Source organism: Amblyomma mixtum, chromosome 2, assembly GCF_055824585.1.
Source record: "Amblyomma mixtum isolate Tamu chromosome 2, ASM5582458v1, whole genome shotgun sequence".
NCBI lineage: Eukaryota > Metazoa > Arthropoda > Arachnida > Ixodida > Ixodidae > Amblyomma > Amblyomma mixtum.
In genome coordinates this window covers 243,072,730-243,099,695 of record NC_143013.1, presented here as the reverse complement: position 1 = coordinate 243,099,695, position 26,966 = coordinate 243,072,730, and the positions used below count along the sequence as shown (strand labels likewise).

The 26,966-nt window shown below is 47.4% G+C and overlaps 2 protein-coding genes across 6 annotated transcripts in view; one reads left to right on the top strand and one right to left on the bottom strand.

Annotated features, from left to right (window-relative positions):
* Nucleotides 1-531: 531 nt before the first annotated feature.
* Nucleotides 532-18,824, bottom strand: Rilpl (Rab interacting lysosomal protein like). Of its 4 annotated transcripts, none has more exons than XR_016289071.1 (8): nucleotides 18,398-18,824; nucleotides 17,078-17,222; nucleotides 12,525-12,646; nucleotides 9,493-9,696; nucleotides 8,676-8,836; nucleotides 7,655-7,807; nucleotides 5,936-6,028; nucleotides 532-4,709 (listed from the first exon to the last, which is right to left on the bottom strand). XR_016289071.1 is itself a non-coding variant. In XM_089573406.1 (7 exons), exons 1-7 carry the CDS (start codon nucleotides 18,665-18,667, stop codon nucleotides 4,670-4,672), a joined length of 1,095 nt encoding a protein of 364 aa, XP_089429532.1. In that variant the 5' UTR covers nucleotides 18,668-18,824; the 3' UTR covers nucleotides 532-4,669. The 4 variants fall into 4 exon arrangements, 2 of the variants coding, with proteins under 2 accessions (XP_089429532.1, XP_089429533.1); XR_016289072.1 differs by having other exon boundaries at nucleotides 7,655-7,771; XM_089573406.1 differs by lacking the exon at nucleotides 5,936-6,028.
* A 3,597-nt stretch (nucleotides 18,825-22,421) lies between these two features.
* The window catches only part of nmo (serine/threonine-protein kinase nemo), an 82,486-nt gene continuing 77,941 nt past the window's right edge, over nucleotides 22,422-26,966 (top strand). Inside the window, exon 1 of one of the 2 annotated variants that reach the window (XM_089573403.1) lies at nucleotides 22,422-22,910. In XM_089573403.1, the coding sequence (XP_089429529.1) occupies nucleotides 22,735-22,910 (176 nt within the window). In that variant the 5' untranslated portion in view covers nucleotides 22,422-22,734. The remainder of the gene's footprint in view (nucleotides 22,911-26,966) is intronic. The other variant, XM_089573404.1, reaches the window with a different exon arrangement.

Genomic DNA, 26,966 nt, shown 5'->3' with positions numbered 1-26,966 from the left:
TGTGCAGCTGCCGTACACAGGAGCCTCGATGGATGCCATATTCGCGAATGGCAGTGCTCTGTTCGTGCAGTCTTTATCTGGTGACCAGTGAATGAAATGCTAGCTGTACTTTACTGCAATGATTGTTTGAAAAATAGTTTAAATTTGAGGACTATTTGTTGCATTCCTGCAACCCTAAATGGACAAGAGAGCTGTACGTTCCACAGTGCTACAAACTACTAATAAAATAAAGCACAGGTGACGATTCTTCTTTTTTTTTACCAGCAGGTGAATGTCCAATTTTTCTGTCACAATATGTAACACCATTTCAGATGACCACACTTGCTGTGCTATTTGAGTGTGAGCATGCCTGTACATGTCTGTTCAAGCAAAACAAGCTCGGGGAGTAATTACAAGCAGTGTTTTCATAACAAAATGTTGGCTGGTCCAGTCCTGATGTTGAATAATCTGAGGGAACCTTGAAAGGAATGTGTTTCGCTTGCAAGAATGACACCTATGCACAACACTGAAGTTGCACAGCAGAGCAAGAAATGTCTTGTGGAGAGAAATTTTATTGAAAAACATGCGTGCCAATACACAGGTTTTGATTAGTCTGGCTCCTGCACTACAATGGATCACACAATATCAAAGGAAATTTTCATGATGCCATGCTTTCTCATCAAACTTGTGTAGTGCGTCTAACTTGGATACTACTTACGCATCATTGCGGATATTAAGTAGAATGCACTAAGCTGAATAGGGCACATATTAAGCCAATTATACACTACTTGAAATTTCGGGTTAACACTGGTTAGCTTAAAAATGCACTTCCCATGTGCCTTTGCAGTAAGGTGTAGTAAATGTGGAAAACTGCCAAAACTGCAGCATGTGATTAGAAAGATATAAAAGCTTCGTACATGAGTGCCTCTACATGTTAACTAGTGTGCTAAGTGGAGAACCCTTCAACATTTCTGGCATTGTCGCTTCCAACTTGGCTGCAACCGTGTGCTCTGCACATACAATGATTGGCACATGACAACTCTGTCTTGTGGAAATGCCAGCAATCTCGCTGCAAACCCATACAACTAAAACACTACTATACAGCGCTGGACTCTGCCAGTAACATATAAATTAGATATACACAATGCAGGTGGCCTTTCACACCAGTGCCGTCTCGTGGCTAACCATGTCAGCACAAACAAAGCACCCCCGGCCTCCAAGAATTCACTCCTGAGGAGCCGAGCGAAATCTCTCGGCGTGCCATTTTCACAGATTAGGACCGTGCACAAAAGCACTTTCAGAATAAGTCCATCTATGCTTGCTGAAACTTGCACCTGTCGCAACATGGCTAGCCACAAGCAGCTGGATTTTTTTTTTACGTGAGGCACGCTGCATCCCCTCGCCAAGCATTGTCGAGGACTAGGCTTGCTATATACATTCGATCACAGTACGCATGAAGGTGAAGCGTCACAATGTTAGCACAGTTTGTGGCACTAAAAGCATGTAACGTTTTCAGTAGCAGTGCTAACACAACATTTCTTTGGTGAGAACATTGCAGCAACACACAACAAATAGGAGCTTTCACAGTGAACTTCTCTTTCTACACATGGAACGTGTACATTACTGTGCACACAGACATCCAGCCTAAGAAAAGGTAGGGTAGTGTACAAAACACAGCTCGTGACCTCTATATCTACTCGACATCTAGCTATCAACATGACACGGCCCCCAGATGTAGTACTGAATACTTGTAGTCACAAGGAACAAGTCATATTCATAAGCATATCTCTTGCTGCATTATTTGGCTGTGAGGACACTTGAACCTATGGGCAGTTATGCAAAAGTAACGCTGCTAAGAATTTTCAGTGGGATCCATAGGGAACATTCATGGCACGAGTGTTATGCCATGAATACAAATCTAAACAATACTGTGCCAAATCTTCGGTTTTCAGATTGCTGTGAATGTGCTCTGTGACAGCTGGCAAAAAGTGGGAAAAGCTTCCAAGTCGTATACTGCTCCCTTATAATTTAAGATTGTGCTTGCTTGGCTGAAGACAGGCAAAGCTCGTGCATTTTTTTTTTTTTTTTTCAAACAGTGGTAGCGCTAAAAGCCACGAATAAAAAATCACATATTTGCTCACTAGCCAAGTTTCTGCAATAAACGACATGCACAATTTAAAGGGACAGTCTACTGATTTCACTGACAGATTTTTTTTCGGCAACTGAAACTTCCTTTCCAAAAATAAATACCCAGCTGTGGTGCTGAGAAACACAGTAGAACAGTTTAAAACTTAATTTTTTCCCAGGTGGTAGTCTTGAATACTCATGGTAGATGACGCCTGCAAACTCTGACATCGGGGACATGAAATACAGTCTGTACAGATATTCTGCACGACTCTATGGACACAATAGCTACCATGTCACCTAGGCAGCGTGTAAGGGTCATAATGAGAGTGTTATTAAGTGAGATGCATCGATTTTATTAAAACTACAGTCAAAAGCACTAAGGTGGTTTTAAAAACATTATCAACAAAATAATACAGGTAATATCTGTCACAGATGCCAGCAACCACTTTTATCAGTAACAGCGTTGTCCAGTATAGCGGTGGAGTTGGTTGTGCGATTTCTTTTTCGAAAACATTTAAAAGGTGATCAATCAAGGTTTAACAACACATGCAGCTGTAATTTATTGAAAGAGCAAAAAGTCGGCTAGGTTAAGTTGATACGGACAAAGATAACTGTCTGTATGATGCTGGGGCAGTCGTGAAGTGCAGCACAATCACTCCAGGCGCCTGCCATGTTAGTCGTAACAAGAGAACACCGCGTGGTGCGACGCTGCCATGCGCTAAGACCCTACTTTCTTTGCCAATTTAAAACACAAAATTCTACCTAAATTTCGAGTCCTGCCCTCATTACTGCTACCATGTGGGGAGATCTACCAGAATGTGCCAATATTTTTATACTAGTCTACGACAGTAGACTGTCCCTTTAACAGTTGTGAAGAAATGCATAACCACCAAAGTAAAAAAAAGAAAACATGAATAACACTACATAAACTAATTCTAGAAGTGGTCAAATATTTAGGGGAATCCACCAGGGTGGAGTAATTTTGTAATAAGGGAGTAATTACTCATTGACATCTACCCGAGCGCAGCCATAGAGAGCGACTTGGTAGAGCAACTGCTCCGGTGAAGTGGTGGTCCCGGGTTCGAATCCCGAACCAGGAAGGATTTTTCTTTAACTACGAAGTTTCTGAGAAAGCTGTTTAGCTTTCCTTTGTAGCCGTATGGCTGCGCTCGGGTGGATGTCAATGAGTAATTACTCCCTTATTATAATTCTAGAAGTAGCTTCATCTACATCTGCAACCTAGAGAAAGCTGCACATAACTTGAAAAGTTTTCAAGAAACAAAACCTGCAGTGCGCAAGCAATAAAAACTGGACCGTAAAAACATGAACGTCCGTTATTTTGTCTTTAAATTTCTTAAACTAATAAAATTCCTAAAATATCCCTGAAAGATGGCTCTTGATTCCAGCTACACAGCCAAAGGTTGTCTCCATCTTTCTACGTAAAAAATAATTTGCTCTGCACTGCATTACACACTGTTGCCAGACATTAATTTGTCTATTCATACGTTTGGCAACATTCAGCTTCTTGGAAGAACTTAATGCATTGCCAGGGAATAAGGAACACTACACAGTGTTACAAAGATTACAACATAATACACTTGCTCTCCGACCCCTAAAGGACTTCCTGACCGCTGACAGCCATACTGTACATTCGCTGCAGTGCATGTGCCCATAATAACTGCACTGTGGATCATTAAAAGCGCTGCAACAGCCTACAACGGAAATTACAGCACTCAATGAGCTAAAATTGAAAGGTTCACAGCTGACCATGGCAATATAGGCCACGTGATTTGTTGAGTGCTCTTAACAAAGGCTTTTCTTGCTATCGCTGATTAAATAATGTGCAACTGCAAGGGCTGACAGCAGATGAAATGCATTATGAAATATTTTTTGCCCTCAACACACCTGCTAATCCAAGCAGGCTTGAAAGCAGTGTGTCGTACAATGCAAACCAAACTATACACACAAATGAGAAGCTGCAGCCGAAATCCATTAAAAGGAACAAACTAAAAGACATGAAATTAGCACAACTAGAATACGTAAAATAAATAAAAACAGCTCTTCACTGAGAACAACTTTTGAAGGTTTTGAAAACCCATAATCTTTTTAAAAAAACACACAACAGTGTACAAATCCTGGACACTTTTTAGGCTCAGCGAGCCAGCAGCCCATGTTAGAAACTTGCGCACTGCTTTAACGCGAATACTCCTACGAGACCAATGGTATGGCATAAGGTGAAAGGCGTGACGTTAACTCACGTGCCCGTGTTTCTAAGCTTCATCTGCTGCCCTAAAACAATCCTGAGTGCATTCGAGAGACACACAGCGCCAACAAACCCTCACTGGTGTTTTAATTCAATTTGACAATCGGCTGCCATTCATGTGGCAGCGCGCGGTACCAGCGGCCACGTGCAGACAATGGCAGCTTCACAGCAAGAGTCCACAGTCCAGGGGGAAGGCCGTGTGAAACTCGAAGAGGGGTGCGACGTCGACAAAGAGCTCCGACGGCAGGCCGCCCTGAGAGAGCAGGCCTCGCAGGAGGCAGCAGACGAGGCCCGCGCTTCTCACCCGGGCTTGACGCGGGGCCACAGGGCACTTGGAAAACTGAAACGTTCGGGCAGAATATCTAAGCGCGGGTCCTCCCCGGGCACCTGCAGGTTGTGCAGCACGTACTGGAAACTGAGGCGAGGAAGCGTGCAGGGGCAGGCAGGAAAGCAGGCAGGAAGGCAGTGCAGGTAGCAGGCAGACAGGGCAAGAGAAGAGAGAGAGGAAGCAACAAGGTGAGGACACACAGGCACGGTGGTGACACTCTCACTCAGCTAATTTGTTACAGTCTCCTCAGAAAGAAGCAAACAAAAATATACAGAGAACTGGACAGACTGCACATGCATTCAGCCATGCCGTCTCTTGCCATTGCTGTCCACCTTTAGCACCTAGTAGACCTCGTGGTAGTGGTTATAAACCTCACGAGATTAGCCTGTCACACAGGGAGGCCAGCATTTCTCTCATGCACACACATGCACTGAACAGGTTATCAGAGGAGCACTTAATATACAAGATGGCACAGGTGCCTATATTTACGCCATGGCCAGATGTAGGTAACTAATCTGTGCACTGCAGTGAATGTGTGATGTATTTCTACCACAAAAATTTTAGTTGGCTCAGTACAACGGCACACAGTGTTGCTAAAAATGCTGTCAACATATCCTTCACCACTCAGGAATTCTATTTGTCGATTCATTTCGAATACATGGTGCAGTCATATAGTGTTCACTACAAGCAAGTGCCTCATGTGAAGTGGACATGAGTTGCAGTGTTATGGGAAGTGAGCAAACTAGTCAGTAGCTACATAAAAAAAAAAAAAGAAAGCTGGCCGATGCCAGTTTCGCCATGCAAATAGAGTCGGATGTGGTCAAAGAACGTATTAATAAGCATCAGCTCTGCATTGCATGCAAGATTTCTTTCTTAAAGCGGGGCTCCCAACCACTATGTCAGCTATACGTTGACGCACGGAATCGCGAAGCATACAAATGGCTGCATTACACGTTTCACTGCATTTGCTACTAATGTATGCTGTATGTTGCTTTGCATAAATGCAAAGAACTCCCCGAGAACACAAAGTTAGCGACTAGAAAACAACCTGGGGCCATTGGGTTACACTCAGCACTTGGAAACCAAAGGGAGACCACCTGAATCTGTACTACTAATGCTACAATGGCGCTAATGCCGATCTATTGGCACACTCCGCTGTCATGTTCAAGCACACAGAAAACAGGGGAAAAAAAAAAAGAGGGCACAAAAAAAGCTTTCAGCAAAACAGTGATGCCTACCAGTCACTGGGGATGAGTGCTGTGTTCTGCCCTCCTTCAAGGTCCAAGATACCGCAGCGAAATCATCCTCTAACCTTATTAAAGACCCGGAACCTTTGCCACCAAACAAATTTTCCAAATTAGCACCACTCCAATTTGGGGGGAAAGCAGAAGAGCACAATGATTCCCACAAAACATGAAGAAGGGATCTAACATTTCAAGCCATAAACTATGAAGGGCAAAAACAACAAAAAAAAACGAAATTTAGGCTAAAAACAAAGCACGATTTGAATAAGGTTGAGGGATTATGTTTAGTAGGCTGCACTGAAACAAGAATGATGGGGCTTTGTATAGATTCAGCAGCAACCAAATCAGATGTGCTCAATAACTAATAATCTCAATGCAATCCACATTATTGGGGAAGACGTGCAGTTCCATAAGAAAGCAGAACGACTCCTCTTTTTAGTGTGCAAGCTATCGAACAAAGGATTTTGCTTTAGACATAGAAAACAATATGCTAGCCCCCTCAGAGAGTAAGCATATCTGCTTCACCAGAAAAAAGGTGAAGTGACCCATGCAACGACAAAAGCTAAAGGCAAGCAGCTTTGTGAAATGCATGCTGAAGCTTTCTCTGCTGAAAATGGCCTCTTTTATTTTCTTCTGCTATTCTGTGAAGAAAATTCCAGTGCTATATGACCAGCAGTGATCAATTCTGCTCCAAGCCTCCAACCTTCAGGGTCCGCCAGCTACTTTCTTTCTGCTGAGAAACTGTGGGACAGCTTTGTAAAAGCTTTGCACCAAGACATCAGCAACTGAGGGAACCAGACACATAACTGGACCCTCAATCATGGAGTTTCTTACTATTACCTAGAAGGAAAGCTGACAGCCTGTCTATGGGAGTTTGCATGGCGACCCCTCGAGACCGCTTCAGCCACCATGGGCGCTCAAAGCATTATGGGGCGGTGAGCTACTTGTTGCGGAACTTCAACTTTTGGCCAAAAAATAATGCAAGATTAAGCGCTATTCGATAATCAAGAATGTCCTAACATTCAATATTCTGTCTGTAAATTGCAACAAACGAGCAGAAAAGCATTTAAGTGCAAAGTTCGCCCAAAATAAGGCATGGCTAGCTCTCCTATTGGCCCAGTGATGAACACTACAAAAACTAATATTTCGTAATTAACAAGCGCACTTTTAAAAGTACATATATTTTCAAAAAAGTGTTGTTGCTTAAACACTATAAGAGGTTTTTAATGGCATTTCATAAAAGCAACACCTTTTATTGGCGTCGTGTGTCGTCGCGTTTTCACTACTATGGGTTTTGCACACTAAGTTCGCGCGAAAGTCGTCTGCGCACACACGAACAGCGTTTTCGGAATGAAAAATCTTAGTAGTGCCACTCTGTGTTCCCAAAAAACTACGACTGTCTCGCAACAAGTAGCTCACCGCCCCATGATGCTTTGGGCGTCCATGGTGGCTGAAGTGCAGCGCCGCCAGCTTTCCCTCCAGGTAATAGTAAGAAACTCTATGCCCTCAGTGGTGGGCGAAAGCAAGTTTATAGAATACTAGCTCAAGGCTTCAGGAGCATGCAACCTTGATGGCTTGCCGCGGAGGCCAGTGCTTCAAGCTAGTGACAGTTTTAGATAAGAAAGCAGTAGATACTTTTTCCATAACTGCCATAGCCATAGCCGCAAAGAAATAAAAATAGAGGCATGCACAATGTGGGAAGAAAGTGCTCACAATCGGCGTATGCCGGAGGCCTTTCCGAGAGAAAAAAGCTTCTCCTCGGGCTCCTGGTTGATGGGTCCCTGGACGGGCAGGTCTTCGTCCCTGACCGGCGATGGGGGGTCAGCCGGCCTGGTCAGAAGCGAGGTTGCCTCATGAGCCCACCACCTTTCGTGGAGGACAGGGCCGCCCATCAGTGCACGCCTTTTTAAATCTCTCAAGTCTCAGTTACAGTAGCCGTGCATGTCCATGGGGAGTACGCCCCCTCCTCACTTCACTGACACCCTAGCACAGACACAACCAGACTGCCTCCAGAAACCAGACTCAGAAGAGCTAGGCACTCACAGAGCTAGGCTGCCATCACAATACAGGCTGATGACGATAAGGTTCATTAGACGCAGAGCACAGCACAACCAAAATTTTTGGGTAACGGCTAATGCTCTCCATTTCATGGCCACTCCACAAGGACATGCATGTCTCTGCAGTTTAAGGTCAACACACAAAGGCCATTAGACCGGCACTCCCAAATGGTGGGAATGGCATTCCACTAGGTGTAGACTGCAGTCCTGTTTCCCACTTGGGTTTTCTTACACACAGCAAGAGAGGCCTTTACATTGCATGCCCCCCCTTTTTTTTTTCACTTTGGCCAGTCTTTGACACTAAAGCTCTTCTTCGTTTAAGCTGCACGAAAAAGGCACAAGTCAAGCATCACAAGTGCCTGTGACTTGTACCTCACATATCACACCAGCTTGCTTGTAAAGTTTTACATTTTTAAGTGCCTTCTCCAAATGGTGTCCAATCAGAAGTTAAAGCACGAGAACAGCGTACTAAAACACGCTTCCTTTCAACCCATAGAGAATCAAGAAATTCTGCACATGTTACAAGCAAGACCTTTCAACTATGTCAGATATAAAAGGAAAAATTAATCCGGTACCAGTGCTGGTAAGCCTCTTATAGTGCACAAACCAGCTGGCTCCTGAAAAAGTGGCAAGCTTGCAACCCAAGAAAACAACACCGACGTCACTGGCGTGATTACCTTGGCCTGTACAGAGCCAGCTCGTCTTCGAGATCACTAACTCGAGCCTTGAGCTCATTCCTCTCGAACAGGATGTGCTTGAGCTCATCCAGCGTGAAGCGCGGCCGGTTCGGGTCATCCAGGTCGATCACCACCTTTCCTTTCAGTTCCGGAACGGCATCCTTCAAAAAGAAGACAGCACGAGGTCGTTTAATTTTATTCTGACCTCTTTAACCAAACGATACCTAGATGCTGAATTGGTACACCATTTCATGAGCATTTGGACTAACTCCAACTGCTCTTCTACCAAGAGCCCCAATTGAGTGCAGCACAGCTCTCTTTAAGAATGCACATTAAAATAACCACGGCATGACTTCAGCGGGCCCAACAAAATGCACCTTACGGGCAGTGTACAACAAGTAACACTTGTTGCTGGGCTAGTTGGTGCATAGTTCTATGTACAAAAGTTAGTGCAAAGCATGAGACAATCCCAAGAAAGGTGGACAAGACAACGTGCTGTCTTGTCCACCTTTCTTGTGATTGTCTCGTGTTTTGCTCTCACTTTTGCAGAGTACACTTGCCAAAGAGTAGTTTGCAGTCATGACCCTTCACTGGTCTTAATAATGCAATCAATCACAGAAGCTCAGCGGCTACTATATTCTGTACAGGTTTCAGGTTTGACTCCCAGCTGTGGCAACCACAGTTTGATGAAGGAACAATGCAAATGCCTAATTCACGAGGCTGAACCCTTTACTAGGCTGAGCCTCACAGATGTAAGCTGTGGCGTGCTGAAGAACAGCAGTGTGCTTTGATCGGCTCAGCCAGCCAACATTATTACCCTGGACAGGAGGAGGTCATCGTGGTCCTTGACTGCGATGCCCAGCCTCTCCTGCAGAGTCTCCAGCTGGCTCTGCTGGTCCTGCAGCTGGGCCTGCAGGTCGCCCCGCTCCTCGCACATCTGGCGCATCTGCTGCTGCAGCCGCCGGTGGCGCCGGATCTGTTCCTGGGCCGCCTTCTGGCTGGCTTCCAGCTGCTGCTGAAGCTGAGACAACCGTGCGCACAACACAACATCAGCTGCGCACGCAGGGAAGTTGCCTGCTCATCAAAGGAGGCTCACACTTTACCCTGGCACATTGGAGTGCTTCAGCAGAGTGTATTTGCACCACCGGTAAGATACACCTGTTGCAGACTTTTCTCTCAAGGGATATTGGCAAACCGCCATTCATGACCTGGGAGAACCTGCCATACGCGCTCCACCCCATTCTTATTCTTCTAGTTATTTCCCTCTCATGATCCGGATCAGCAGTCACTACCTGCCCTAAATAAACATATTCTCTTACTACTTCCAGCACTGCACCGCCAATAGCGAACTGCTGTTCCCTTGATAGACTGCTGAGCATTACTTTAGAGGGTTCAGCTTAATTTAAGGACAACGCAGCGAGCTATGGAAAGAAAAATGATAGGTGCAACGTCAAGAGATCGGAAGTGGGCGGAGTGGGTGAGGGAACAAAACGCGGGTTAATGACATCCTGGTCGAAATCAAGAGGAAGAAGTGGGCTTGGGCAGGGCATGTAACGCGATGGCAAGGTAACCAGTGGTCCTCAAGGGTAACGGACTGGATTCCAAGAGAAAGCAAACGTAGCGGGGGGTGGCAGAAAGTTAGGTGGGCAGATGAGATTAAGAAGTTTGTGGGGGTACAGTGGCCGCACCTGGCAAAGGACAGTGTTAATTGGAGAGACATGGGAGTGGCCTTTGCACTGCATGGGAGTAGTCCGGCTGATGATGATGATGATTTGCACCACCTCCACTCCATTCAGCCAGTGAATGGGAGCACAACTGCCCAGTTACCTCTTCTATTCCGCTTACACACAAGCCAAATGGAAAGCTCAGCTACAGAGAGCCCGGCTATGCAGAGCTGCGCAGGCGAATCAGCCGGTCTGACACGGCAGCGCTGCTTTGTCGCTTTCCCTCACAAATTTGTCCTCAGAATTAAATACCGCCCAAACCGTTTCGCTTAACATGTTGAAGAAATTAGACACAAACTATATTTTTGTTGTTGTTGCACGGTAGGTTATAACTATTTCTTTTTTCAAGCAGTTCAATCTTTTGTAACCAGGGGGATCCCCACCGCGTGTGTAGAGACCTCACGTGTAGCGGCACTAAAAAAGCAGCTGCAGGAGGAAGGGGAGAGCAGACAGATAGTGGAAGATAAGCTTTGGGCGGCAGGAACTCAGCTGACCAGTGTGTCATCACTCAAATGCAGAATGAACATGCGGGTATGAGCCACAAAGAAATGTCTCTCTCCCCACGTGGGCGAGAACGAAAACGCGAACGAGGAAGAGGGTGCAAACTGCACAGACGCATTATTAGCACGGTCACGGAATGTGGAGGAGAGCGCAGACACAGTAGTAGTGGTAGATAAGATTAGTGAGGCCAAGGTAATAACCACTGCTACTAAAACATGGCCAGGTGCAAAGCAGCTATCTTTGAGAGGGTATAGCACGACAATAGGATGCGCACGAGCATTATTCTGGGCTGGATGCTGATGGATGTACTGGCAAAAAAATAGTTAGGGGAGATGAAGCAGTGCAGAAACCTAGCGATGACAGCCCGAGAGGTTTTGGAGAGCAAATTGTAAAGGAAGTGAATGACCTTAGGGCAACCTCTCACAGTGTGCAGACCACAAAGTGCATAGTGCCAGAGGTGGTACATCAAGGAAACAAGTGGGTAGGGGTGTGAATTCAGCGAACAGGAAAATCCGAAGGCTAGCAAAGGAAACGAGCTTTGCAATAGTAGACTTCAACCGTGAAGTGCACTACATTGGGCATAAGGAGGCCTTTGCATGCAATAGAATCCATTTTAGTGCATTTGCATTAGAAGGGTTGTGCACATGGAAATGGCTGCCATCACCCGTAACATGGTGCGATGTCACCACAACCTGCCCATCGGATCTGTAAGCACACTGCTCACTGGACTGCTCACAGTCCAACTGAGCATGTGGATGAAATCTGCAACTTTAAAACTTAATAAATAACAATATCAACACCTGATTTGGTTTCATTTATTTTGGTTTACTGGGGTTTAACGTCCCAAAGCGACTCAGGCTATGAGGGACGCCGTAGCGAACGGCTGAATTCACTCCTCACGCGTTCATAAAGTCACCTAGCATATTCTTAGCTTTCCAAAAAGTTTCAAACTGCAGTAATTCACAAAGCAACTCACGAACACACTCCTCATGGGAAGCTACTCTATCCAGCTCTAACCCGGGCGTAAGTCACAGGATAGTAGATCTACTAGAGTCTAGGACCCGCCCATGAGGACTCGCCCGGTCTCACGAAAGTCACCCTTCTAAAAATAAAATTTTTTGACCACCACCACCATTACCGCACTTGTTGCGAACTAGCTGATAAACCTGGTCATGAATTTAGTCCAACCGAAAAACACATTTCCAGACCTGTGACCTAAGCCAACAAAGAGCATACAGGCAGCACTGGCCAATTACTTCAGTAACTTCATGAGAATAAAGAGTAATCTGGCAGACACTGCCAAAGCAGCAACAGAATGAGCAAAACTATACAACTCATCGGGATGCAGCCAAGGTGGAAGGCGGATGAGGAGGAAGGGATAGAGTCCAACCGGGCTGGAGCTCTTCCCTCCCTCCTTGAAATGAGGTCAGTCCACTGTACAAATGGCATAGCTCGCTCCTCTGCATACCATCTTTCCCAAAGTCCACAAACAACTCTCCCTCATCCTCCCTTACCTTTCTTTCTCACCCACCTGCCTAAACTCTAACCGTGCCACCACATACGACAAACGACAACATGTGCACACGCACGCATGCACTAAACAATGCAAGAGAGGCACCCTTACAGATTCTATGTCAGCAGCTTTCTTGGCCGCGTCTTTCTCGTACTGGCTCAACTGCGCTGCCTGCTTGTCAAAGGCATCCCGCAGCCGTTCGAGGACAACTATGTCCTCATCCAGCATCACACCTGCAAAGAAAACACCAGAGGACTTGAGGACACACAAGAAAGATAAAGGGGGAACTCGTCACAAATTTTTTGCCTCACCTAGTGTGCAGTGAGAACGATACCTGCGCACTGGTAAAAAGACATTTCTATGCATTCCCACATATTGCCACCAATATTTGGAGATTTTTCTGAAAGTTCAAGTATTATGAAAGCTAAAAGCTACATCTCCTTCCCATCTTTCACTTATGAAATGCCCATATTTGATTACCAATTGAAGAATGGCCTTCTAGAACATTTACTTCACTTAGTAGCCTTTCGAGCCTTGCAATACTCTGTGTACAGCACTTCTTTCATTGCTCAAGTATTACAACAGTCTGTCATCTCACTAACTACCAACTGACGTTTGGCAGAAGTAATTCACTTTTGTAGTTTACCACAATTTTTCACACATGCTGATGCAAACAGATTGGCAAGCCTTACAATTTTGAAATCAGCACAAGAAAACTGAACCATTTCTGAGCCAACAAAGGAATGTTCAGAACACATACAGAAGCGCTTTCACACAAGAGGCCGCTGGGCTTTGTACATACAAAAGATAGAGAAATAAAAAGCAGAGGGATTGCAAAAGCATTTGGATCTGACAGATAAACTAAATGAGGTATGCCCCCCCAAAATATAACAAAATACTTAAACACAATTACAGACACATCGTACTGTGGGAATGCAGAGAAGCAATACACAGATGCAAGCTTTTATCAAGTATCATGTAATCACTGTGTCCTCCAACACAAAGGAAACGAGTGTGATATATTGAAATCAAGCTCGCTGCCTGTTAATTAACAGCGCTGATAATACAGCCATGACTGGACCTGTTTCCAAAAGAGGTCTATCCATAAATAAGGATAGAAGATGCCCCTAGCACAAAATGGAAAGCAAACATGGTGAAGCGCCTGAGATTTGGAAGGGGTGAAGATACAGAAAGAAAACGTTGTAAATAGAGAGACAGATGACAAGCCCTTGTGGCCCCTTCCAGGGATGAGGAAGCCTGCCTCAAGACCCAGTGTCATAAAACTTGAGAAGACAGAACAACAAGGGTGCCATAAAAGCTCAGTCTTGCAGCTGTTTAAACAGCTGACCCTAGGTCTTGGCAGGGGACAAAAGAGGCCGTTTCTTCTTATCTGCACGCCCTCATTTGACTGATAGTCGCTCTGCTGCCACAGGGGATTACGAAGGCGATCGATCGGGAGGAAAAGTACACGGCATCAATGTCAGAGATAGACCACAGCCTCTGACCAGTGCCTCTGGGCACCGCTTTAAGCGGGGAGACAATGGAAAGATGTAGCGCAGATTCTCACTGGAAGACAACTTCGAATCGTAAAATTATGACAGCACGCAGTACATAAGATAAAGAATTTAGTAAATACACCTTTCTCATTACAAGTGGGAAGGTAGGAGAGTCGCAGCTAGGCAGGTGAGGCACCTAAACAACACTACTCGTTGCAGATATCTGTTCCAGACATATACAAGGAATTCACAATGAAATATCCCCACTATAAGTGCTAAGAGATATTCGAAAATATCTCCTGGAAGCCAAATCTACCCCTTTTATTTGCTTAATAAAAGCTCAAAAACAGCCTGTAAATATGTTATTGCACTATGAAGATGTGATGCAGAAATTAAGCAAGAGCTTAAAAGCTGTAGCCGAACGTTTTAGTTCAACTAAAATCATCAGTATTTTGCGGTGTTGTAGAAAATAGCACAAAAGTAGAAAGGACTATTATGGCGCTTGTGAAAGAGGTGTAATTGAATACAGATGGGAATAATGATAGAGAGGACAAAAAAATTGAACAAAGAGTTGGCCGATAAGGTTATCTCCAAGCCGAGTGCACACGCGACATTGCAGGGCATCTTTCCAAGAATTCGACTGGCAGTTATAACCTTGAGATAAGGCAGCCTTCACTTGTCTTTCTTGTACATCCTTCTAGTCTTTCCAGACATTAGCGTTCAATTGAAAGGGCTTTTAGTGAGTAATTCTCCCTCTAATTCCGAAGTCGCAGAACTGAAATAACGCACTTGAAATGCTTCACTTCCGATGCAGACAGCGTCTTCCGAGAACTATGGGCATTGTTCATGCATTCCACAGTGTTCGTAAAAATGCAGCAGAAGTCGAATGCCTCCTTACATTCAGAAATGCCATTAGCAAGAAGACATGGTGGCGACAAATTCACAAGGCAATATAAAAAAAAAATTATGACTGTGCACCACTTATACAGGGTACTTTTCTTAAAACTTTCCATAATTTTAAAAACCAGCTTTTTGAGTTAGAAGAGCACTTTTTCCGGCATAGCATTGTCAGTGGTGCAGTAAGTCACAATACAGCTAACACATGCTAACTAGCAGACTGGTTAACTAGTATTGAATAGTTAACTTTTTAACTATTGATGTTAGGCTCCTTAATTACTGAGAGGTGTGTAGGCCACCATAAGTAATACTGATATCAATTTTTATAATTTCAAGAATGCTGTTGCCCTCGCCACTGTGGCTCAACAAATTTCGGCTATTTCGACGAGTTACGTGCGCTGGAAAGGTTGTTTCGCCCGCAAACTTCTTGAAAGTGCGTGTATTTTTGCACGATGTAGCCAAAAATTGTTGGGCCATAGCGCCGAGGGTAACCGTGTTTTCGAAATTCTAGATACTGATATGGATATTACTTATAGTGGGCTACACGCCTCTCAATAAATAAGGAAGGAGTCAAACAAAAATAGGAAGTTAACTATTCAATGTTGGTTGGTTTATGGGGTTTAACGTCCCAAAGTGACTAAGGCTAAGAGAGACGCCGTAGTGAAGGGCTCCAGAAATTTATTGATTAACCAGCCTGCTAGCTAGCACGTCTTAGCTGTAGTCCGATGTACTGCACCACTGACAATGCTATGCAAAAAAAATGCAGTCTTTTAACTCAAAAAGCCTATTTTTAAAAATTGTGGAAAGTCTTAGGTGAAACACCCTGCATACATACCGTGACACAAAGCTAAGGTCTGAGCACAATGTTCAGCATATTTCCTTTACTACTTTAACGAAGTGACACTTTAACGAAGTGCACTTCTCCAGAACGAGTGACACTTTCGGGGCGTGCTGCTACACGGAAAAATAAAGTGTCATTCGGAATTGATGGTGGTGACGATGGCTTTTCAAGTAAGGCACAAAAAATATTACTTTTCGCGCTTCAAAGCTTTAATGTACAGTTGATGTACAGTAGATTGCAAACTGCAAGCACTTTTTTATGATTATCAAGGAGCTTTGTGCAATATTGTGACTGTTGCACCGCCACACCGAAACGGTTGCAGATGGTTGCTACGGTACTACGGTTGCCATGCTCATAGAGTTTCTTACTATTACCTAGAGGGAAAGCTGGCGGCGCTGCACTTCAGCCACCATGGACGCTCAAAGCATCATGGGGCGGTGAGCTACTTGTTGCGGAACAGTCGTAGTTTTTCAGGAACACGGAGTGTCATTACTGAGATGTCTCCTTCCAAAAACGCTGTCCGTGTGTGCGCAGACGACTTTCGCGCGAACGCAGTGTGCAAAAGCCATAGTAGTGAAAACGCGACGACACACAACGCCAATAAAAGGTTTCACTTTTCCGAAATGCCATTAAAAAACTTCTTATAGTATTTAAGCAACAACATCTTTTTTGAAAACATATTTACTTTTAAAAGTGCGCCTGTTAATTACGAAATATTAGTTTTTATAGTGTTCACTACTTGGCCAATAGGAGAGCGAGTCGTCTCTCATTTTGGGCAAACTTTGCACTTAAATGCTTTTCTGCTCGTTTGTTGCAATCATTAGACAAGATATTGAATATTAGGACGTTTGCAGTTATCAAACAACTTTATTTTTCTATTATTTTTTGGCCAAAAGTTGCAGTTCCGCAACAAGTAGCTCACCGCCCCATGATGCTTTCAGCGCCCATGGTGGCTGAAGTGGTCTCGAGGGGTCGCCATGCAAACTCCCATAGACGGGCTGCCAGCTTTCTCTCTAGGTAATAGTAAGAAACTCTATGGCCATGCTAGCCGCCATAGCCATACCGCTGTGGCTGCCTAAAAAATTATTGCAGCTGAAAACAAGAATGTCGGAATATGTGCAGTATATATATTTAATGGCAACGCAAATAAGTTTACATGAACAAGAGGGCGAAAAAAATTAGCTGCGTTCAATAAAACGCCATCTTTATTGCCGACGTTGTATTTTGATTTCGAAACGCTGCTACCGAGGAAGTGAAGTGAGTTCCCCAAACTCACTTATTGCCGAGTGCGTTCAGCAGCGAGTGTCATTAAAGTTCATCGTGTGACACGATGCGAATGACACTACAGGCGAGTGTCACTCGTTGAAAATGACACTAAACTTGCTCGTCTGACAGGGGTATAAAGGCTGGTCAAAGTTGAGGTAACTCACTATGTGGCTCGCACTGTAGGGAATGGTGGCTCTCTTTCTCCTTGAGCGAGCTGCTCAGTTTGGAGTTTTCCTCTTGCAGCCGAGCCACAAGGCCGCCCAGGTCTTTCATTTCCTGTTGCCAGACATTTTCGTACTGCTCCATCTCCTGCGTGGGCAAACAATTCAAGGACACATAAGAAACAAGGAAAACAAAAAAAACGAGCAAGCTGCGGAGACGCAATGTTTTTTAGGTTAATTATGCCAGGTAAAAGTGACGCAGCAGCACTACCATCTTAGATTAAATAAGGTTAACTGCAAGCTAACTTATCCTTAACTCAGGTGGCCCACAGAAAGGCAGATGTTCTGCACATTTCATGAGAGCCACTTCAAAAAACTAAATTCTGCACTATTTACGTGACTGCATAAATATTCCTGCAGATGAATGTTTTTAAAATGAAACTGGTGTATCCTTTCGAGCTGCGGGCGCCTCTTCAAAGCTAGAAGGCTGACAGCCTTCACTCTGAATATCGAATTAACACATCATTCGGCACCTCCCAGAAGGAGCCTCGAAGGAGAACAGAGTTGCGCGTGCTTCGGAGATAAGACATGGCGAGAATAAAATCAAAACAAAAGACGAAAAGCAACAGTCGTATCAACAGGTAGTGACGACGCCGCGCGGCAACGTTACGAAGAGTCAGCCGACTGTGAGCGACGCTCGCCGATAAGCTCACACCGCGTGCCCAGATAGGTTTAGAGTGGAGAAAGCCGTCGATAACTGTTGGACAATAATGAATGCCGCTCTGCCGGCTCCTGCACGAGGTTGCTGCTGTCCACGCCTACATTGGGTACACCGCGGGGAATAAAATTGGCAAAGCGGCTTGTCTTAGAGGCAGCGAATATATTAACTGCGCCATGAACGCTCCTCGCTGCGTTTGACTGGGGATCAAGATAAAGCGTAAAACGTACGCTCAATGGGTTGAAAGCGAAAGCATCGAGGCAACTGAAACGACTCACGGAGTGAAAACCCCAAGCGAGAACTATGTATGCCGCGCCTTCCTCAGTGAGTCATCCCACACTACGCGTGCGCGGCCTTGGGCTTTAAAAACTACTGTACTGTACGTGCGCGGATTGACTTGTTCTAAAGGCAGCAGCGAAACGAAGGGGCTTTGTCAAGACGGTGTAACAGCGCGGCGGTGCTGTGGAGACCCGACCAAGCCTTGTCAATCATGTGCTACTTTCGGGTCGCCTGATCCGTGACGCATTCCGCCGCAGGCGCCTAAGGGAAAGTTGGTCGCCACGGCCTCGGGCGGAAACAAGCGAGCAAGCAAACACGGGACTGACCTTTTCGAGCTTGCTCCGAGACTGTGCCTTCTCGTGTTTGTCGTGTTCGAGCTGGTAGATCTGAGCCCGAAGCTCGGCGATCTCGTCGTGGGCGCTGTCATTCCTGACGGCGTAGGCTTCGAGGTATTCCAGCACGCGGATCACTTTGGTCATGAGCTTTGTAACCGCTTCGACGCCGTAGTTGTCAATGAAGATTTCGAACTCCTTCCCGATCTCTTCGGCCAGGCTGTACACGTCGTCGACGCTGAGCGCTTCCGAAGCGCTCCCCATGGCGTCGCAATTTTTTCCTGTCTCGCGTTAAGGACTGAAAGCGGCACTAGCGCGAACCTATTAAGAAAAAGTGCTAAGAAGGCATCCGCAACGGCGCGACCAAACCGTCAGCTACGGCCATAGTTACTGAGAGCGAGAGAGGACATCATTTGCACGGGAGAGTGAGGAAGAAAAACACGAAGAGAAATATAATAATAAAAAGGAAACACACATTCCTTGATCAACAAGCATTGAACTGTGAAGTAATATGTGAATATAATACATTTTAGTATACCACTTTTTTTAATAACCTTGTAACTTATGAACAAAAAGTTGAGATAAATAATTGAGTTTGTAAAAACGCACCAGGAGGCGTTACCATCGCACTATCGGGTTTTGTGCGGTGTGCGCGGACAGCAGACGAAAATTACGCGCGCTTTCCCGGTTTCAGCGTACTCATTTCACAAAGCCCTACATTTGCATAATTTTCTACGCCTGTAGGAGTGGCTTTTTCAGCCTAAAGAATGATATTACATACTGGTACAATTAAGACGAACCCTCTATTTGTTTCGTGGCAGTCTGACTAAACGCGCCCGTGAATTGATCGAGCCGCATTTCTCTGTGTTACTGCTGACGATGCTGACACCGTGGACGAGAAGTCAACTTCTACAAAGGCATCAGGTAGGCCAAAGGTGCGGTCCCAGGGGGAACGAGGCATCGTTGGAGTCGTCAACGGAGAACTACCAAAGGCAAAGTAAGTGATCAGAGGGCGCATATAATTAGCCCGTTCGGCCATCGACAGGTGCCATTGCCGAATAGGTTCGCTGCTTTCCGAGTCTCTTTGAAGGTACCAGGCACTTTGTGAACGATTCCACGCCACCAGCAGTGCTTCTTCCAAGACGTCAGGGGCCGTCCTTCGCAAAACACATCGCGCACGCAATTTATTCTTTTCTTACATGTCTAGTGTTAATAGTTCTGCAACTTTGAATACTTGTTTCTGACGTAATAACGCATGAATTGTATACTTTAGACTTCTTATTCTCATCTTTTCTGACCGAATATAGTTAATATTTATTTAAATTCTTCTGCCAGGTCTCAAATTTTTGCCAATTAAACATTTTTTTCTCCGTAAGCAGTATATATATATTAGGTCATTAGACAGAAAGCTGTGCTGCAATAAAGTAAAAAAAAAAATTAAATTTATGGGTTAGCAAATATTTTGCGCACACCTTACGCACTCGCGCTAAGGAAAGGTGTAAAGTGACACTCCTGGCTATGCTGATTTTTGTTCTGCAGGAAAAGACGAATTTATTGGTAAGGAAATTTCATTTAACATGTGAATTATTTTTTTCCCCGCCAATCGATCCGAACTCAATGCGTCAAGGATCGCGTATGAAGGTCAATGGCAGCCCCTATAGCCTCAATACAGGGTATACACCCTCAGTACTTCATATTCTCCGTTGGAAAAGCAGTACCATAACTTTTGTAGGTGCTCGTATGTGAATACCGTAGGCTAGCTTAGCAACAGGTAGTAGCCGCGGCTTGCACCGGTTCAGTCGAAACACGACTCGGTAAAGTTGTTGGCTGCCGGGCGGAGGTTTCCACTCACGTGCATGACAGTGAAGACCATCGTTAGGGGCCCTAGCCTTATAAGCTGTACCTCATAAATTGCGCAGAACTTCGAATACTTAGTAAAACATCATGTTCGGCTTGTTGGTTCATATTCTTAAAAGTGGCGCGCCGACATGTGTGACGTTCACAGAAACTTCTTTCACAAGCTTTCAAGTTCACAAACACGTTTTCGCTTCCTGTAATGCTGCATGAAGGGTTTAGCCCGAGGGCAGATGAGTCAGCACCCCTGCACTGTGTCCTTCTTCGAAAAGGTGTGCGGGGCTGCGCTGCTGTGTTCGCGCTGCTGATACATATGGATCGCAACCATCTAGCCCGACAGATGGTGTTATTCGAATTTTTATGCAGCTATTACGGTGAACGAAACAACTAACACTTCGCCTTTATTAAAGCATAAAAATTACTAAGATAATGTTTGGCCGCAGGCTCTCTTATTTTGTTTTTACCGGCGGTGTATAACACCCCCCGAAAAATAGTTCTGCCTACGCGACTGCTTGCAGTCATATATAGCGAAGCGACAAGCGTGTCATCTTCGATAATATGTCAATAAAACGCATTCATCAAAACCGCTAAAAGTGCTATCGCACATATAAAGCATTTCCAAACAGGATTAAATCGCCAATAATTTTTTGTTCGTCTTTAAAGAAGTAGGCACAAATAACACACTTTTAAAGAAATAAACGCGACTTTTGTCGCACTTTGAATTTTTGGCTGCAATATGGGAAGCCCGCTTACTTCGAACATCAGATACAACGAACTCAATCAGCGTGACCTTCAGGATTGTTATAAGTGGGCAAGACTGTACCGCGTGACAATACGTACCAATGTGCCCAAATGCGCCGCGATTACAGTTCTCTCATCAGCGGCTTGGTAAAACTCTGCCAGATTCGCTCCTGCGCTGCGCACCACAAAGCATCGCGTTGCTGCTGGTCACGGAGAGGAGGTTACGTCACATTCTTTGAAGCCGGCTCCCCGCTGCTAGGGACCCTACCTCTACTTCCCCCCTCAATATTACTTGGCCGCCGTGCGCAGCTGACATTGCAGCAGACGACGCCACTGCGCCCAGCCGATGCTTTACATAATTTCAACAACATCCATTTGATTTTAATTCGGAAGAACGCTTCTTTTTTAAAATCTTGATCCATTTTTGCTGGCACAAACTCTATATTTCATATGGTTTCCGTACGACTCATACGGGAAGTATTGAAATATATAAAACTCATCATACGGATCGCTTCACCAAGAACCATTAAAATGCATGTTGTATGATGTGTCTTGGATGTTACGGTTCTGTAACTGGTCGTTGTAATAGTTACCTTCAGTGTAAAATGATATCACTTGGCATGTTACAAATGTTTGCATTAAGCGAAAAAAAAAAAAACCGACGTGCGTCTTTTCCGCTGTGACGCCCAGCTGGCTATCGGAATTTTCACTATAGGTGCCGGTATCGTTGTGTAAAATCGAAACAATGTCATTAGCGACCTCACAAAGCCTTCTGGACATCCACTTGCGCGCTCAGTATGTCTTTATTATCTCCACATTTTTTCGAGACTCAGTCAAAGACCTAAACAACTTAATGCAGTATAATTCCCCAATAGAGAGGTTTTTGGCATTTCAGAGCTACTATAGCCAAATCTAAAAATGAGATACGCAATCACTGTTTCACCATACTAAGCAAGAGTGTTCAGCTTCGAAAGGGAAAACAAAGTTTACATGAGCGAGGTACTGTGGTGCAGTTTCAACACTCGAGAGGCGCACAGCCTTTACAGCACAACCCATCCGAGAATTCCGTCAGCCACATCAATGGCCTCTCGCGGCCTCTCTAAACAACACCCGAAAGTCATTAGCCGCGCATAAATTTAAGGAACGACTCTGGGGACAGCGTTTCGTGCGGCTGCGTTATTTGCGGCATCGCGAGCAAGACTGGCCAACGCTGATAAAGCGATACACAGAAGAAGCAAAGCTGGTTCGGACAATGAACCGGCGTCTGCTTTTCGGCCAAGCGCCAGCAGCAGACGACAGCGTGGCCACGCTTTGCGCGCCAGTCGACAGGCGGAGCCAGCGTCGCAGGCGCGCCGAGCAGCAGCTACGAGAGCAGTGCCCGTCGCGCGGTGCGGTGCGCCCGAGCGCCCCCTATCCCTCGTGCAGTGTCCCCTCTCTCCCGAGCAGCAGCAGGCTAAGCAGCAGCAGCAGCGGCGGCCGCGGTGTGGCCCGTTCCTGATCAGTCGCGGGCCGTGCTTCTCTGGTCGTGGTGTGTGCGTGCGGCGGGGTGATGCCGATTGCGGCCCAATTAGCAGCAGCGTCGTCCCACTGATCTGGAGGTGTTCTGCGCCATCGCCGCAGGCTGCCGTTGGTCGAGCTCGGGCCCGCCGCCGCCGGTGTTCCACAATGGAGACGATGGAGTAGCGGCCGCGTACCGCCACCAGCGCGCTGGGTATCGGCCTTTGTCTGGCGACACCATGGCGGTGGTGGGCGCCCGCTCGGGCCGCCCCGTGATCGCGTTCACGGGCGCGACGGCCGCCGCCCCGCAGCAGGCCATCCTGACCGCGGCGCAGCCCTTCTACCACCCGCCCGTCACAGTGCAGGATATCCAGCCGGACAGACCCATTGGATACGGAGCCTTCGGCGTCGTCTGGTGAGTACTTGCTTCCCTTTGTGCAGCGTCCTTTGTCAGGAGGGGGCGACGAACAGCGCGGCCCGTGCCAAAGGCCCCCGCGTGCGCCGGTCATGCACCCTCCGCTCGGCCGGGGACCCCGGGCTTGGCAGGCCGGCGGGCACCAGGCTGTGCAGTGGGGGCCCGCGTAGCCCGAGAGACGCAGGACCCGCAAGTCGCGTGCGGCGCCCGGGCGCCGCTGCACGAGGGAGACCCGGCGAAGAGCCCGTAGCTGGGGTCCTTTGCTTCAGTGCAGACCACAGTCGACATTATCAAACGGAGTCCCGTTGTTCTCTATGTTACGACTAGCGCAGAATTTCCGCGATTCTCGCGCCTTTCCTTGTGGCGATCGGCGGCCCCTGCCGTGTGATCGAGGGGGGCCCAGCTCGGGGGTTGCGGATATGGCTCTGCCCCGGACACGGCCCAGCGGTTTCACGGTCGTCGTTCGTGCAGCCAGCTGTCTGCCCCGCCAGCGGTCACCGCCGCGGCGGGCTCGTTTGCGCGGAGGGCAGCGGGCGACGACGCGGACGCCGCCGCCCCTTCCCATTTTTTGCGGCTCCCTCTTTCCGGGCAGCTGCTGGCCATGTTGCGCGCGTCCTGCGATTCTTTGCTGCCGGCTTAATTAGGCGGGGGGGATGGCTCGCGAAGTTGTGTGTGCTCCGAGCGGGTCCTCTGTTGTCTCTGTCGTGAGTAACGGTCTGCTGCTCGCTGGCTGCGCGGAACGGATTTTGCCGTGCGCCGGAGGAGGAGGTCATTGGCCAGCGGCGTCTCCGGCGGTGCTTGCTGGTCGTCGGCACTGATCTGCACTTCTGATAAGGCTGCGCCTGTGTGTCGCAGTGCGCACATTGCACCTTGTCCTCTCTTTCTCTCTCTATCCAGAACAATGGCTTGACTGCGTGGTCGTCTCCCGGCGTATTTATTTATTTATTCTTTTAGTCCGGCGTCGTCTTCGGCAGTCATCAAGTTTTAGCACTGCCGCGCGATAAACACGCGAAGAACAGTAATCGGGAGCGTAAGACAAATGTTGTGGGTAAGTCTGGCGGCCGAACGGCTCCTCGGCTGTGCTAAAACTCTGCTATAATGGTGTACAACTAAAGTTCGCAGCGGCAAAATACCCCCCCCCCCCCTTTCTTCCCCTGCCAATGGCGCCGACTTCTGTCATAGCGTTGCCGGTTAATCCACTAGCGTGTCATCGCAGGCGTCTCATCGTGAAATGGGATAAACCGCGACGTCATGACACTCGGTTGATGCCAGTCGCTGGAGGGCCTCGAGGGATGTGTTCCTCTTCGTACTTGAATTGCATCCCATTGAGCAAAGAAAAGCCGTTCCGCAAACCTATTGGCGTCGTGATGTTATCGTGGCGTGACTCATCGCTCCGCATCCATGTTGTAGCGGGCCTGTTGCGCCCTTGAAAACGCGCGTCACCTGATCGAGCGGCACACGGGGTCGCAGTTCCGAAATAAAAACAGCTTCATTTCCCGGTAGCCAGCCCGTTGCCCCGTGCGACGAAACCCACGGGGTTGACGCGCGTGCGTACGCACCTGAAGCCCGCTCTTTTTCTGAATCTATTGGCAGGACGTAAACCGATGCCTGTTTATTACGCGCAGCACTTTTTTTTCCCAAGATGGCTTTCTGCATCACGCGGTGACGCTCCGATTATCTGCTAGATTGTGAACACCATGGGCGCCGATTTAGATCTCAGTTGTCGGCATATTTTTTTTTCTCGCAGTACTGGAAAGCGTAGTGGTCTTCCTTGTATCGTTCACGAATTGGTCTTTATCTTTTAACGCGATGTTCTAGTTTAAGCAGTGCGTTCGCTCGCCGCGACTTAATTATTTCCATAGATAGGAACTGCAAAGCTTCGAATGAGGTCCACTATATGATATGGCAAACTCCTGGCGACCAATCAGAACCTGGCGACTGAAATTCGACTTTTTTTTTTGTAATTGTAATTCGACGAGTTTTTAAACCCGTTCTTTGTGACCGACGCTGGGTAAAATAAGAACTGACCGGATGTCTCGCAGGCATCCCCCTGACGTCGCATGCCGCTCCATGCTCGAGCTTTTTGAGAAAGCGTCGTACAGTCCGGGACAAAAGTCTCCGGACCACGTGTTCCTCAAACGAAGCTTATAGCGCTACTATCAGACAGCGGCTGGAGACCGCACAAGTGTCGTCTCCAGCCGCCGACTAATAGCAGAGCTATCGGCTTCGTTAGAGGAACACGTGGTCCGGAGACTTTTGTCCCCGACTGTACGTCGACCAAGTTAGCGCACGAAGTAGAGATTCTGTCAGCAGAAGATATGGGGGCTGGGCTTCGGGCGGGAAATTTTATGCAGGGAAACCATGCCGAAGCCCATTTTTACCAACGAAAAAAATTCTAAACTGCACCGTTCAAGTGGGACCGCCGCCTCCAAGAGTGACCCCGTAAATGAACCCCTGGCTTGTCATATGAGGCGAGATGCCCGTAACTAGTTGGCCTAGCTAATTTGCGTAAGCTATCATTCTTCCGCGTGCGTTAACCGTAGGTAATTGCTTAGGCGTATTTATAGTCGTTTTATTTTCTGAGACGAGGGAGAGCTTTTGGATTGTTTCAAGGGCGGCTCGACGACTAGCCTAGGTTGCAGCGGCGGTGCTTTCTCCTGGAGCGGAGTATAGAAGTTCAGTATTCTGTCCGTCTACCAAGAAGCCTCGTTCGAAGACTGCTTTGCACCCCAGCCCTGTGCTCTGTACGCCAAAAATTGAGGCCGGGAGGCACGTGAAACCCGCTCAGCATAAATGGCCCCCCAGTTGACTTTCTTTCTTGGCATCTATTCTGGAGGCAGGTGCTAGCTACCTAGGAGGGCAGGGCAAACCATCTTGCTCTTTCGCCGATTTACCTCCTCACGCTCTACGCGTGATTTGAAGGCAGGTGGAGACTGTTCGAAGCGGACGTGGTCATCTCCCCATTTCCGTTTTAGGAAATGAATGCGAGGACAGTCTGGGAGCGAGACTATTTGGTCGTTGAAAGCCGTTAACACTCCCCTCCGCGGGAAAGAAATGAAACGCGACTTCATTTTTTTTTTAGTTTAGCTGATAAAGCCCGCGAGCAAATTTTTCCTCGCCAGTGGCTGCAACGGAAATCCGCGAGGGCTAGATCGCTCGTCTCACGCAGTGCAGTGTCTGCACGGCGTTGGCCAGACGAACAGAGCGTCCAGGTCGGAGGTCACATGTGCGTTCGCATCCCCTCCACCACTTGCGGGGTCGGAAGGAAGTCGGGCGGGGCGGCAGAGGAGGAGGAGGGGTGGTGGCAGCGGCCGACAGGTTTTTGCCTGCACCACGGGGCCTGCACTTCGTCGTCGACGCTGCCCCCCTTCGCCGGGGTTCCTCCCGTGCCATTGGCACCGGGGGGGATTCCCCGTCTCTCGCGGACAAAAGAGCGGCGCCCCCACTTCGCGCCGACGAAGGGAGAGGGGGGCTTGCACTTTTCCCGATGCTCTTTATTTGCCTCTTCCCTGCCCCCTTGAATGTCGTCCGCGCTGATCGTGGCGCCGTGCGGAGGGGTCGTATGTGCGTATTCATCCCTTGTGCCGCCGCCTCGCTGGCGTCGCTTGGGATTCGCCATTCTGTTTCCTCCCCCGGCGGTTGGTTCATGGGGCTCGGGTCGTTCGGATCCGAGGGTCTTCGGCTTTGAGGCCCTCCTCCCTCTGCGACGCTTATGGCGGTGTTCGGTGCCGTGAACTACTTTCTTTATTTTCGCGGGGCTTCTTCGCCGAGCGCGCTCTCTGGTCGCTCATCCTCGCCGAACGAGAAGGGCCAGCCGCGGCGTAATGTGGGCCGGGCTTCTTCGGGCCTGCGCGGCTGCTGCTTGCTTGCCCCTCTTCTGAAGAAGAGACCCTCTGGCTTTTCGGCGCTCGCTTCTTCGTCTGGTGCAGCTGCAGCAGGAGGTTTGCCTCGGGGCAGCCGCTCTCTCTCTCCACTCCGAGTCCGGTTCCTTTCTTCTTCTCCGTCTGTCTGCTTTTTGTTTGGCCCAAACCGCGTCGGTCCGACGCCAGTTTGGCG

Coding starts and splice junctions, on each gene's coding strand:
- Rilpl (XM_089573406.1), bottom strand. CDS start 18,667: ATGGGGAGCGCTTCGGAAGCGCTCAGCGTCGACGACGTGTACAGCCTG. Junction 17,223..18,397: donor CTCGGAGCAAGCTCGAAAAG/GTCAGTCCCGTG, acceptor TTGCCCACGCAG/GAGATGGAGCAGTACGAAAA. Junction 9,697..12,524: donor AAGCTGCTGACATAGAATCT/GTAAGGGTGCCT, acceptor CGGTTGTCTCAG/CTTCAGCAGCAGCTGGAAGC.